This window comes from Leptidea sinapis, chromosome 2 (assembly GCF_905404315.1).
Source record: "Leptidea sinapis chromosome 2, ilLepSina1.1, whole genome shotgun sequence".
Taxonomy (NCBI): domain Eukaryota; kingdom Metazoa; phylum Arthropoda; class Insecta; order Lepidoptera; family Pieridae; genus Leptidea; species Leptidea sinapis.
Window position 1 is genome coordinate 12,169,607 of NC_066266.1, and position 14,929 is coordinate 12,184,535.

Consider the following 14,929-nt stretch of genomic DNA (forward strand, 5'->3'; position numbering starts at 1 on the left):
GGGACCCATAATTATTTTTATTTTCAATATTTATTTTGTATGGACATATTCTCTATGAGAGAATTTAGTGACGCATAGTTTGACAGTTCCGCTGTGAAACAATTTCATTTTAACAACAGGCAGTATTTTTTACGAAATAATTCTTGATGTTTTGAAATATTATTGGCAAATTCCTATAAAACAGTATTTTTTTATTATCTACAGAACAACGTCTGTCTGGGCAGCTATATATATATATCTCTCCATCCTTCTCTTAGTCCTTCCCTTATCCCTAGTTCATCTAGTGGAAGATAGCCAACCATCACGTGGTAATTGCCACACATTGTGGTACACATAAAATACCACTCAACATCATTTGCATATATACATAGTTACATACATAGTTCCTGGACATCATCGATCTGGTAACAGACTACAGCTTGTATATTCAAATGCTTTTCTAGCGCCGATAAAGCATAAGTGTTCAAAGAGTGAGATCTCTAGAAAATTAAATACTTCTACATTTTTGGTGTCCAAAAATTTAAATATTAACCCCCTTATTCATAATAGTCTGCTAACTTAAAGCATTGCTAATTCTCACTCTGTCTTCTTCTATTGGCCTAAGTCAGAATGAGAAAAAATACTCCTTAGCGGCTGTTTAAAGTTAGCGGACCATTATGAATAAGGGGGTAAGCCTTCAATTTACAATATTAATAAAAATCTTAAAATACTAAGTTAAAGAAGGTACCAATAATTATTAAAATATAAAAAAATATATAATATATTAAAAAGAACTGTGTAAGAAGTCTGTCTACGAAGGCTTTTTGTTGTTGAAGGCCGTTTTCAATAACCTATCTATACTTAGTTTGGCTTACTAGAGGTAGACAAATCTATCCTTTTACGCTTACTTACATTTCAATAACCTATCGACATGAATAATTTAAGAAGTTCACTGTGACCGCACCCTATTCCGATTCTATTTTTGATAAGCAATTACAATATTCACGCTATCTACGACACATCTAAATAGATGTACATGAGAAACTATAGATGGTATTATTACCATAAACAATACATATAAATAAAATTGGAGTGTCTGTTTGTAATATTGAAATAACCGGTTTTACTACATGTATATGAATATACTACGGTACTTACACGCAAATATTTTTTTTTTTTCAATTTTTGTCTGTTTGTTTGTTTCGGCTAATCTCTGAAATGGCTGGACCGATTTTGACGGGACTTTTATTGGCAGGTAGCTGATGTAATAAGGAGTAACTTAGGCTATTAGATTAGATATTAGTATTTTAGAAAAATAATGAATGTTGCAATGTCCAAGAAACGGTCTTAGGTACTCTAAGAATAATTTATTTGGCAAAACAACGTTTTGATGTCAGCTAGTATAGCAATAAATTTATGAAACTTATTTATTTACATAATTATCTATTATCTATTATAATACTATATATTAATTATAATAATCTATTATCTACGGATCAAGACGTTTTTCCAAGCTATAATAGCCAATGTAGTTACTCAAACATCCAAATGGCTCATAGGGCGAAATATATCGTTATTCTCTTTTCATGAAACTTAAATTATATGGAGCTGACCAGACATCGTAATACTAAATGATATATATAACATTAGGGGAATCGGGTGACCAGCTGGTCCACCACTTGCAACTGCTCCAAAGAGTACTGCCGAATAGCTGAGAGCAATTTTACAGCTACGAAACTCGCTCACTAACTTCATAATCAATTAAAGTCACTAAGATTTTGCATGTGATTATATTATATTACATTTATACATTATAATATTACAATCGACCAGTGGCTGTCAAACTCAACCAGTGGATATAAATCCAAAGAATTTCAGCAACTTTCTGGCGTCCCGCAAGGCTCGCATTTAGGCCCGTTACTATTCACACTTTCTCCAAAAATATTTTTTATTCTAGTCATGAATTATATGCTAATGATTATATTTATTTAATTTATCGAATATAATATATACGTGTGCCGCCACTTTGGTGAGCGACAAACCTTATGCAGCTTAACAAAAATAAATGCAATCATTTAAGAATGTCAAGAAAACATATAAAGTTTAAGACCACATATAACATGGCGTATTGATAAAAAATACTAATGAAATTAAAGATTTATCGTAATAATAGGCAATTAACTTAGTTTTAACAGCCACATTGATAATATTACACAAAAAAAAGTCATAAAATGCGTGGTTATTTTTCGAAACACTCGAGACTTTAGATCCACTGAATCGTTAAAAATACTGTTTAATTATTTAGTGAGACCTATCCTAGAATATAATTCTATAATTTCGTGTCCATAAGAAATACATAATCGAGTTTATGATTTTTTTTATAGAATCAGTGCATAAAAAATTCGTGTCTAGACTCAGTTATATCGATAAAACTTACCATATTTATAATTACCTACTACCATTAATTAAACTTGAAACTGATTCTCTGGAAATGCGTAGAAAGGCGGCCCAGTGGATTTTTCTTTATAAACTCATAAACATCCTTATAGACTGTCCAGATGTTTTTCAAAATATTTGGCATTTGTGTACCGTCATTTAATTGTGGAATATTTGCTTATTCTCCAATATTTATTAACTTTTATAGAAATAACTACGGATTAAACTCTCCCATTCAACTTATATATGTAAGCTATAATAAAATATTTACATTGGATCGTAATATTGATATTTTTTCAAATTTTAACTTTTATAAAGAACAGGTGTCATTAAAAAGCTTAAATATAGTAAGTAATAAGTAGGAAATTCATTATTTTTTATTTTATTACATTGTTTTTGGTATTAGTTTTTTAGTTTAGTAACGTTGTTAAATTATAGTAATAATTATGTAACGATGTTGTTTAATTTAGATATATAAATAGTAAAAGACTTATTAATAATTATCTTATTCGTATATGCTAAATTTTACACTTTCGCCTGCTCCAAAAAGAACTGCCTTATAGCTGAGAGCAATTTTACAGTTAAGGAACTACCAACATAATAATAAAGTGACGTCACAAACATTTGGCATGTGATTATATAATACGTGGGGAACACTGAAAATGTTTAGAACTGGCCAGTTAGAAACATTGGTAATGATAACTTTTTTGAATTTCAATTTAAGAACTCTTTGGTAACCTAATGTAGTATATTGCATTCATTTGTATTTGTGAATTGGCGGCAAATCTAAAACTCTTGTTACACGTGAAAATGAACCTAACGCGAGAAAAACGGCGGTGACTCAAATGCTGTATTTGACATCGTCACAGGTGATGAAAGCTGGATATACTGCTACTTATCCCGAAACCAAAAGACAATCAGCTCAGTGGGTGTTTCCTTTCGAGGATCGGCCAACTAAGGTATAGAAAGGAAGAAGTCAAGGAATAATTATGATTGCCTCATTCTTTGGTCGGAAAGGTCATTTTGGGACAGTTGTGCTAGAAGATGGAAGGACAGTTACTGCAGACTGGTATGTCAATCGCTGTTTGCCTGTTATCTTGGAAAAAATTCGACAGTAGCGCCCTCGAAGCAGGATCCTCCTTCACCACGACAATGCTTCAGCAAAACGTACTGTTGAATATTTGACTATAGCAGGTGTCGAGATAATGAGTCATCCGCCATACAGTCCTGACCTCGCGCCCTGCGACTTTTATTTATTCAAGAACTAAAGATAAAATTCGAGGTATTCGCTTTACGAGCCCTGAAGATGCGGTGAAAGCGTACGAAAATGCCATAGAAGAGAGAGAAGAATGGGCCCTGCTTTCCTCAGTGGTTCCATCGAATGCGAAAATTTGTAGAGAGGAACGAAGATTACTTCGAAAAACAATAAAAGTATTAGCAACTTTCCACATTAAGCCGTTTTTCATTTTCTAAACATTTTCAGTGTTACCTAGATATTAGGGTATATGCAAGATTTAAAAAAAACTTGAATTTCTTTTTTTACATCCTAAAAGTTATTAAACACATCAAATTATTGATAAAAATTCAATAAAAAAATAAATATTCTTCTCCGCCATTTTGCGCGGGGTTTCTGTGACATCAAAGTCTATCTCAAGAATTCGCGTCATCAAAACATAACACCTTAAACGTCTATTTTTGGAAGATTATCTTATTGCCCTTTAATAAATCCACTTTCAGTCATTGTAAGCAATAATACAGACCAGTCAATAATAAAAAACCAACATAAAATGTAATAATAACCACCGAAAATAATATTTAGAACCCATTCCAGTGAATTTGTTTATCCAGACTTTGACGTCACACTGCGTTTCAACCAATAGCATTGCGTTTCAATGTTTTATATTTCGCGCCTATTTATTGCACTTTTGTTTATTTAATACTTATTATTCAGCACAAATTCAAAAGGATAAAACTATTTAAGATAAAATAAATATTTAAAAGAATATTTTGAATAAATTTATTTATTTTAGCCACGGATAAATTATATGAAAGAGATAAACATGTACGTATATATAAACCAAACAATAAAATTTATTTGCTTAGTAACAATTAAAATAGACAAAAATAGATCAAAGCATAGTGCAGATTATGACGGCTATGTTAATACATATTAATGTTTATTACGTAAGCATCAGTTATTCGCTTTCATTTATTATATCTAATTAAACAATAAACCCTATAACTAAAAATATAATAACTAAATCAATTATTTTGTTAATTATATCACACACAAAAATGGATACATAAATGATTGTGACCAAAAATCAAACAATTAACATTCAAATCAAATAAAAAATTTCATATTTGTCAGTTTCATGGATTGCATAAGAGAAAATCTTACATCATATATATATATGAAAGTTTCTTGCAACTTCTTCTCATTGAAGCTCAACCTTTACCAATGTGGTAAATGTAAAAAAAAAATAATTTGATTTGAAACTCACCATTATAGAATGTTGGTTGAACCGTTTAATCATACTGCGATGTATCGAGTTGCTATCTTTTTCTTTTTCTACGCCATCCTCATCTGGTAACAATGGTACAGGTTCCACAAACTGGGGCAAATCCACCTGGAAATAATGTATTTAAGATTTAGTTGCTTCTCAAGCACAATGGCTGAGATGTATAGCCTTTTTTATGAAAATTAGGGGTGGTCACCTTCAGACATAAAATGTCAAATTTATTTGGCCAGTAATTTCACTAGCTATGGTGCCCTTTAGACCGAAACACAGTAATGCTTACACATTACTGCTTCACGGCAAAAATATGCGCCGTTGTGGTACCTAGAAGTACCAAGACCTATTTTATTTTTATTTTATTTGGAAAACTTACAGTGTAACAATAACTTAATTACTAAATAATAGTGTGAACATTTTACACCATTTAATAGTTTTCGCATATTGTTTCTAATAACACATAACGTAATATAGGTACATCTTTTTTATTTATTTTTTCTTATACAAGTATTATATATAATATGTTAATAATTACATAGGTATTACATTTATTATGCTCAGAGAGAATTTAAATACTACGTTCAATTATGTTTATAGTAACAGTTAGGGAAACACATTAAACCAGTTTTTAGTAATTTTTGATCTGATGGAATTTGTGGATGAATTAAACAGGTCAAAATCAGGAAAGCCTTTAAGATTATTTATGCAGTGAGATGCTCTTGAGAAAAATGAGTTTTGTTTGTAATTTGACGCACAGTGGGGTATATGTAAATATTTAGGATGCCTTGCAGAGATTCTGGGAATATTTAAATTTATATTCGAGAGAAGATGTGGAGCGTCAATGTGACATTGTGCTATTTTTGTTAAGAATAGAATATCAGCTATTTTGCGTCTCTCGTGGAGTGGTAATATATGATATCTCCTGCATCTTGAATCATAATCATTGTCGTATGTCTTGCTCTTATATTCAAGGTATTTAACAAATCTGCGTTGGATTGATTCTAATCTGTTAATATATATATCATACTGAGGGTTCCAAATTTGTGTACAATACTCGAGTATGCTACGAACATATGTACAATACAACGTTTTTATAACCTTGATACTTGAGAATTGGGAACAGGATCTCTTGATAAATCCTATACACTGGTTGGCCCTATTAGCGATGTTTTCAATGTGTTTATCATATGAAAGCTTAGAGTCGTGAATTACGCCTAGATCACGTATCTCATTTACAATTTTGAGTGGATGACCATTAAGTGAATATTGAAATTAGGCTTACGGGTAAATGTTATAGCGTAACATTTCGGAACGTCCTATCTAAGCCTACTTAGACTTAACTTGACTTTGATTTGGACTGTCTTATCATAAGCTCAGTATAATTTCAGCTGTCAAATGACTATTAAAACGCAATCGAATATTATGCTAAGCTTACACTCAGCTAAGTTTTACGCAAGTAATATCTGAGCAAAGTCTAAGGACGCTTTATAGTTTTCAGCCTAAGTTCCATGATAGGACTAATAACAGATTTACAATCAACTAGCATATATAGAAACAAAGTGAGCGAGAGATAAGACCATCTCTAACGGAGATACAGCAAGATAGAAAAGGTAAGCGAATCTATTGATACTGTAACCGATTTTGATGAGCAAGTCGTAAACAGTCAGCCACAATTGGCATTAGCTCCTCAGTATTTTTAATGTTAAAAGACTTGGTAACACACACATTGACTTGAACTTTTGAACACAATAGTATATTGTGTAACTCGTGTGACAAGTTGCCGATTGCCCACGAAAGCGAATATGAATGCACGAGCGACGCGAGTGCGGTCATTCGCTTGAGTAATCGAGAACGTAGCACGAGTTGCACATACTATTTTGAATTACAAATGCGACGATTTATGTTTTATTTCCGACTTCAATATTCGTTTTTAAGCTTTTGTAAATTATAATTTTATTATTTAAATTAAACTGTCGGACGCGTCAACCTTAATTCAGTTTTGATATTTCAATTGAGTTTTTTTTTTGTTATTATTTTATTTATTTTAGCAATTGTATCTTTATTTAACCGCAACAGCGAGCGCCAAGATACTACTTTTCCCGCATGAGTTATACAAAAACTAGCTGCCATCTAGTTACAATTTTTAATACTTTTTATACATAGTTGTATGGAACAACTCTTTTAAGCTCTCATCACATTTCAGGTTCAAATGGAAGTGAACTAAACACTCTAGCATTGAGAACTAACATTCAACAAATCAGTCTTTCTAAGTAAGGCCAACAAGACGAGAAAAAGAATGTAAACAAAGTTTCAGGGGCCCAAAATATTTTGATTGAATTTTATCTAAATTTGCGTGCGACAAGTAAACTTCTCGCACTCAGACAACAGTCTCATTTACGAAAAAACTCACACGAAATTTTAAAATAGACAAACGGCTCTTTTTCAACCGCAACAGCGAGTGTAAGATACTACTTTTCCCACATGAGTAATATACGTATTACTTTTGAACGCAATCCGAACAGGAGTGAACTTGTTCACAAAATGACGGACCAAATGTTGACAACTGCAGTACTGCTTTCCTGTACCACGAAACTCGCAACTATTAGTGTGAATGAGTGATAAGGACAGACATAATAATCGGTCGCCATCGCAATGTAAGGCCCTTTTCATACATCCCGGTTGCCGGGTAGCGGGCGCCAAATGTCCGGTAACACATTCAGCTTTCACACGATTGGATTTTGTATCCGGTAGCGTTCTTACCGTCGACGGTACACTCGCGTAGTGACCACGCATTCATAATTTAATTTTCAATCTTCTCCAAAAAGGACGCCAAGAAATTATTAGGTTCATCCGATTACCTAACATGAAAAGAGATAACTGTAGAGCATTTCACACCCTATTTCCAGACCTACTAAATCATGCAAACAAGTTTTTTCACGTACTTTAGGATGTCAATGCCCTCTTTTAATCAATTACATCACAGTTCGGACAACCATTTACAGCCTTTCTACATACGTCTAGATACGTCTGTATTTTGCAATTTTCGCATAAATTATGACGACACGCGGTCGTGAGACAAAATAAGGTGATTGTACCTGGGCGACTGACCGCCGGTGCGTATGAAAGATTATTACATGTTCTATACACCACTGTGGGTTTTAAATGTAATTTATGTAGACGTACCGGACGTGTGAAAGCTATCATACGCGACCCTACACTTCGCCGCCGTAACGATCCCTTTGTTTACATTATATGTCTCGTCCTATTGGCCTCAATATATATACAACAACAATACCGTAAGATCTAGCGGTGTGTGTTTCATAGCAGATGCTATTGCTTGGTCGTCCATCTTTGCACATTCTCCAAACAAATCCTTACTTGATGATGATGCTATACGATCTCTGAAACAAAATATATTTTTTTTTACAATAAGGGACGAGGCGAACAGGACGTTCAGGTGATGGTAATTGATACGCCCTGCCCATTGCAGCGCCGCTCAGGATTCTTGAACAGCCCAAAAATTCTGAGCGGCACTACGATTGCGCTCGTCACCTTGAGACATAAGATGTTAAGTCTCATTTGCCCAGTAATTTCCCTAGCTACAGCGCCCTTCAGGTCGAAACACAATAATGCTTACACATTACTGTAAATCTCCAATGTATGTGTGAAAAATGTTGAGGTTGAAAGTGAGAAGATAGGACGTATGTAGTAATTTTTTTTTATATAAGACGGGGCAAACGTGCAAGAGGCTAACCTAATGATGAGTGGTGAGGCAACCGCCCCATGACATCCGCAACACTAGGAGTATGCATTTTCTTTATGGTCCCTAACGGCCGTGCCCATTAAGTAGTCTATGTCTTACTTGAGATAAAAATCGTAACTATGGTTGACTTTTCTGTCCCAATAAACTTATCGACGGTAACTCACCTTATCCGTACACGCTGTCTGTCAATAGGACGACGTATAGCTTAACAGCGATAGAAGTTTGTATGGAAATTGAAATTCACGCGTCCTAATATAAGGCGATAGGAATGACGTATCGGGTATAATGGGAAAACTTCAGATTATTGACAGTAGAAGGTAGTAAATTATCTCTATCTGCAGATAGTATATTGGAAACGGCCGTAAGTCATACGACGGTTCGGGAAAATAGCAACTGGTAATTGATTACACAAAGTACCTATGCGAGGCAAAAATTTTCTTGCAAATCGCGAAGTTGTAGAATGGCAGCCGTCAACGTGATGCGAGGGGATTTTTTTCGCATTTTAACGTAATGCCCTTTGGTAAAATTCAGCCGCTGGTATCAAACCAAAGATCTCCTCTGAGCACTCCGCGTGATAATTGCGGTAGAAGATGTAGATGTATCTCTATGCAATGCCAAAGAATCAAGCGGATCGGAGATGACATGATCGTCGATAATTCGAGCCGCTCTTCGTTGCATGCGGTCAATTGGAAGAAGCTGGTACTGGGGAGCGCCCTCACAGAGGTAAGAACAGTACTCCATGTAAGGCCAAATTTACGCCTTATATAGTTGCAGGATGTGGCTTACTGAGAAGTAGTGTCACGCCTTAGTGAGTATACGAAGGTTTTTTGAGGCCAGTTTGGCTTCCTCTCTGTCTTTCTCTTCAAGTGACCACGGAACTGAACGTTGCTCGATATATCTAATGCCGAGTATCGCAATACAGGCAGTTGTGTATGAAATTTCTGAATAAAAGGCTAAGTTATTATTTTAATGATTCACATACATACCTATGAAAATAATGTGATTGAAAAAACTTAGTCCAAAACTCTGCTTCTGTCATCTTGTTTGGCACATAATCCATATGTTTCTTTCTAACCGCTGGATATGTCTTAAATATTGCATCTATTATATCCTGTGTTAGGTTATATTTGAGGCCGTTACAGCCATCAGTCTGTGGCTGGATATCAGCTAAGAATGCACCGGAAACACCTACAAATATAAACACTTTATCATATAAGCAATTTAATATTTCAAAGTGATATCTCACTTCTGGGATTAATTAAAAATTGATTAAAATTTGAAAGTAAAATTTATGAACTATGCGGGACTCGAACCCGCGATCTCTCGGTTTCCGTATTCTTGAAACCATTGGAATTACATATGGTTCGTAAATCTTGGCTGAGCCTTGGACACATTTAGGTAATACATTATATTAAAATTAAATATTCTCTTTACATAATTTGCACAGGCAACAGAACTCTGAAAGGTTAGGTATATGGACTGTCTTATTGCTACAGTTTATGAGTCTGAAGTTGTTAATATTAATATTAAGTTCTATTTTATTCTTCCTACTATATCTCCTGTGGAAGGTATACCACAAGTTTCCCAATGTCACGTTAAAATAGACCACAATATTAAGTTAAACAGTGGCAAATTTGATGGATGGTGTGAATCATGTCTACTCAGGCCATAAATAGTGTTACAATTAAAAGGAAACAAAATATTAGATTTGAATTTGGAATCTGTCATTTTTATATGATTGTTCAATGAGTTTTCTCATATTGGCGCCAATACATAGTACAATATGTTGCAATATTATAATGGAGTCGGGTGATAAAGAGAACCGTATCGCTGTGATTGCACAAAGTAGGTATGGGGCCAAATGCAATTTTAAAACTCTCCATAGGCTTGGTATTAGTAAAATGGTTGTGTACTGGGCTATTAATAGGTACAAAGAGGTTATTTGTGACAGAAAATGACCTGGCCGTCCACGTAATGTTCCTACGAAAAAAGTGGTCAAAGCAGTAAGGGAAAGAATTCGAAGAAATCCTGTCCGAAAGCAAAAGAATTTATCTCGGGATAGCGGTATGCAAAGGGAGACCGTATATATGCTGAAAGCTCTAGGAAGCTTCCCAATTAGTTGACAGAGTCCAACATAGACACTATCCGACTTCAATGATGGTTTGGTGGGCTATTAGCTATGAAGGAGTGACTGAACCATATTTTTGTGAAAAAGGTACCAAAATATCAGCACAAGTGTATCAAGATCTTGAGAAGGTAACGAAGCTCCTTAACAACACCATGTTGAATAACCAAGAATAGTCCTTCCAGCAAGACTCGGCGCCGGGTCATATAGCTTGATCTACTTTGGAAACGAACGTTTCGGTCTTCATGAGAGCTGAAGACTGGCCGTCTTCTAGTCTCGATCTTAATCCGCTGGACAATGATTTATGGTCTGTTTTAGAGAGTATGGCTTGCTCCAAAGCTAATCCGTCCAATGCTTCCGTTATCGCCATTCAAGAGACGTGTCGAAAAATGTTTAAGACATATGTGTTGAAGAAAGCCACAATAAAAATTAGAGGTTTAATATTATTAGTAGGTTATTATGGTGAAAAAACTTATAATTTTTTTATTATTTTAATATAGTGTAAAATTTATTGACACACTTATGATTGTGGTCATTATGTATAATTAGGTCACAGAACTATCACATTCCTGAACTTTTTTATGGAAAAGGAAGTGGTGGTTAACACCAGGAGACCCGGTGTTAAGTGATCACCGCCAACGTTCTCCTGCAACACCAGAGGAATAACAGGAGCATTACCACCCTTTTATTAAAGTGTATGTGTTTTTTTGAAGGTACGTGTGTTGTATCGTCCCAGACTATGCATTAAACTCGCGTCTGTATATTAATTTAAATAATTAATCAGTGATTAGTTAAAGTTATGGATATTGCACTCATTTATCTATCATCTATATGATGAGGCTGTACGGTAGATACATCCTCAACTAAAGTGAGAAGGCTTTCATCGCTATCTGTGAATTATTTATCGATATCCTGTAATAGTGAAAGTTCAGTAAGCATATAGTTACTTAAATATTTCCTTAGCTAAGAAATCAAGTGACGCCTCTGAGATAGAACCCTCCTTAGTAGATAGCATACTTAGCTAAGTACTCCCTAGCACTAAGTAAAGGAATGACTACATTATTTTACATTATGTTACATGCACAAAACATTATTTATCTGAGTTAATATTAGAACAACTAATGTTGTATTCATGACTAAATAAATTTACCAGCTTCTTGTTTCGTATTGGTTGATTCCGTGTAATGTTTTAATGTTGGTGTATTCCAATATTCTTCACTATTTATCACTTTGGATATAACTAAATCCTCATATAAATGCTTTAGTATCGGATGTAGTGATAATAATCTGTAATATAAATGTAAAAATTATGTGATGCTGAGAATATTGATGAACAGATTTTTATATTTTATGGAATAGGATGACACATGAGTACAGATCACCTTATGTTAAGTGATCACCGCCACTCATATTCTCTTGCAACACTAGAGGACAGGAGCTTTTAAGGGAGGTATACACACTTTTTTTGAAGGTACCCATGTTGTATCATCTGGGAAACACAGAACAAGGAAGCTCATTCCACAACTTGTTTGCATGAGATAATGAATCAAAAATCAAGAAGGAACTACTTATAAATAGAGTTAGAATTTTACTGTAATGTAATTTGAATATAACTAATAGCCTGACAAATACAAATGACATCATATTTATTGCAAATGCATAAATTAATTTATTGTGTTTGGTATAACTCTTTGGCATTTCATTCTGAATTATATTTCAAACATCCTTGCAATTATCTACAAACAAGATATTTATTGGTCAGTGGTCTATCAGGATAATCCTCTTATTTTATATTAACTTAAAGCTATTTTCAGAAGTGACTGAGTTCTATGTAACTGGGTTTGATTTGACTGTACATTTTATACATTGAAGGATAGAACTTAAAGTACATCACAATTATATACATAAAAGAAGAAAGAACTTTTCCTCATAAAATTAGTTTTACTGAGCACAATATATTATATTATACATAGTAAAACTATTTATGCTAATGGTTTTCTAAAGTGGCTTTGGTTAAGTTCAGTGAAGCCCTGTTTCACTGTGACTAATATGATCTATTGTAATAGCCACTATTAATTATAGCTAATAATAAATAAATAAGATTGATTTCTTGTCATGACTCTTATTATATCTATTGCAGTGAGCTGACATATCTCAAGTGGTTGATGAATTGGACTTCCGAAAGAGATGCTACATTTACACACCATGACCACATTACAGGACCACATTCAAAGAAAAGTGTTTCATCTGTACTAATATAGAATAAATATATTATTATTAGTAGCAAAAATATTTACTTCGACTTCATTTCAAGATCACCATCAATTTGCCTTTTGAATTTTGGCAATAAATTCTGTAGTAACATTTTGACCTGATCTCTATCTTTGGCCTGAGCATCTGCACCAGCTGGGTTAACAAAGTGAAAAGTAGAACATGTACCATCATGCAGTACTACTTGTAATTGCACTTTTGGTTTACCAATTGGGGATATTTTTTGTGCTGTAACAAACATTTGATATTAAACAATTACTTCTACATGTAATTTGGATGTTAGACATCCAATTTAGGCTGAGATCCATAGACTGTACTAAGAATTTGCTCTGACTTTCTTCTTATTTGTGTGCCGCTCCAACTAGTGAAGATTGGCAGTCAGCTCTGTTAAATCAACTTGACTTTTGCATTGGGCTGTATTAGTACAAATTCAGCATAATTTTAGCTGTCTAATGAATATTAAAATAATATCAAGGTTTATGCTAAGCTTACACTCAGGTAAGTTTTACCTAAGTAAAGTCTATGTCCAATCTATAGGCCTTAATCTTTATTGCAATATTATGACAAAGATATAATTATGAAACAGAGATTATAAATTAAATTTTGTGAGTGTAGCTTTAAGCTATGAATTTCTTGTACAAAATATTTTACTCACTTTTAATATCAGCATATTTATGAGAAACGGCCACCTTATCCCTGTTCTCTAGCATCCAGGCCAGTCTTGTATTCATCACATATAATGTTCCATCACCTTTTTTAAATCTAACATAGTTAACACTAAGCAGTACGTCTTCTGATGAAGTAGTCATGGTTATTATGAAAAGTACTTAACAAAAAATACTTCGAATCTCTGATCCACTTCCAAAAAATCTTGTTTCTTACGGCCTTGACAAAGACAGTCTACACTAAATTTTTATAGTAGTTTGAGAACATGTTGTATTATACTAATTAATTCACCTTTTGACGTCTCTATTGATAATAAATACAATTTAGTTAATATAAATAAATTCATTACATTTAAGTTAATGTACAGAAGCACATCCCCGTTTCGTTTCTACTGAATAGTGAATATGTGATCAGTGCACAGAACACTTTTACTCGGTGATTGTGAAATGTGAAAACCTACCAGTGTTGCCAACAGGCAAAACCAAAATTATCCTAAATCACATACAAAATTATCGTATTTTTATCGCATAATATATTTTTTCATGTAACACATACATAATTTGGAAAAAGGAATTTTTATTCAAAGGACTACCTTTTATTTTGAGTATTTATTAAGGAAGAGTGGGAGGTGCCTTTGCACCGAATGCCGGCTAGATTATACGAGTAGGTACCACAACGGCGCCTATTTCTGCCGTGAAGCGTTTTTCGGTCCGAAGGGCGCCGTAGCAAAGGAAATTACTGGGCAAATAAGACTTGACAACATGTCTCAAGGTGACGAGCGCAATTGTAGTAACGAATATTTGGGTTTTTCAGTAATTTTCAGCGGCACTGCATTGTAAGGGGCAGGGCGTATCAATGACCAACAGCTGAACTTTCTGCTCGTCTCATCCCTTATTTTCATTAGTCACCCTTGCACGCACGCCTAGAGTTGTTATCACCTTACGGAAATAAGAATGCCATAGACAAAATCACCATAGTCTAAATGCTATCGATTTTGTTGATTGTGATAATATAAAAAATAGTAGCGGTCATTTTCATATGCTGCGTTATCTTTTAGGATCTCAAAAATTTCGTAAGATTTAATAAATTATCGTATGAAACAGTTAAAGTATCGTGCGATACCCCGTTATTATTTTATATCGCGACATAAAACTATTGTATGCTTATCATTAT

General features: G+C 33.9%; 1 protein-coding gene across 1 annotated transcript in view; it reads right to left on the reverse strand.

Annotated features, from left to right (window-relative positions):
* The window catches only part of LOC126971774 (general transcription factor IIH subunit 1), a 29,533-nt gene extending 15,399 nt beyond the window's left edge, over positions 1-14,134 (reverse strand). The window contains exons 1-6 of the mRNA XM_050818175.1: positions 13,746-14,134; positions 13,117-13,318; positions 11,970-12,106; positions 9,681-9,882; positions 8,227-8,332; positions 4,920-5,045 (exon numbers count right to left, since the gene is read on the reverse strand). Of these exons, the coding sequence (XP_050674132.1) occupies positions 4,920-5,045; positions 8,227-8,332; positions 9,681-9,882; positions 11,970-12,106; positions 13,117-13,318; positions 13,746-13,899 (927 nt within the window). The 5' untranslated portion in view covers positions 13,900-14,134. The remainder of the gene's footprint in view (positions 1-4,919; positions 5,046-8,226; positions 8,333-9,680; positions 9,883-11,969; positions 12,107-13,116; positions 13,319-13,745) is intronic.
* Between the last annotated feature and the right edge of the window lie 795 nt (positions 14,135-14,929).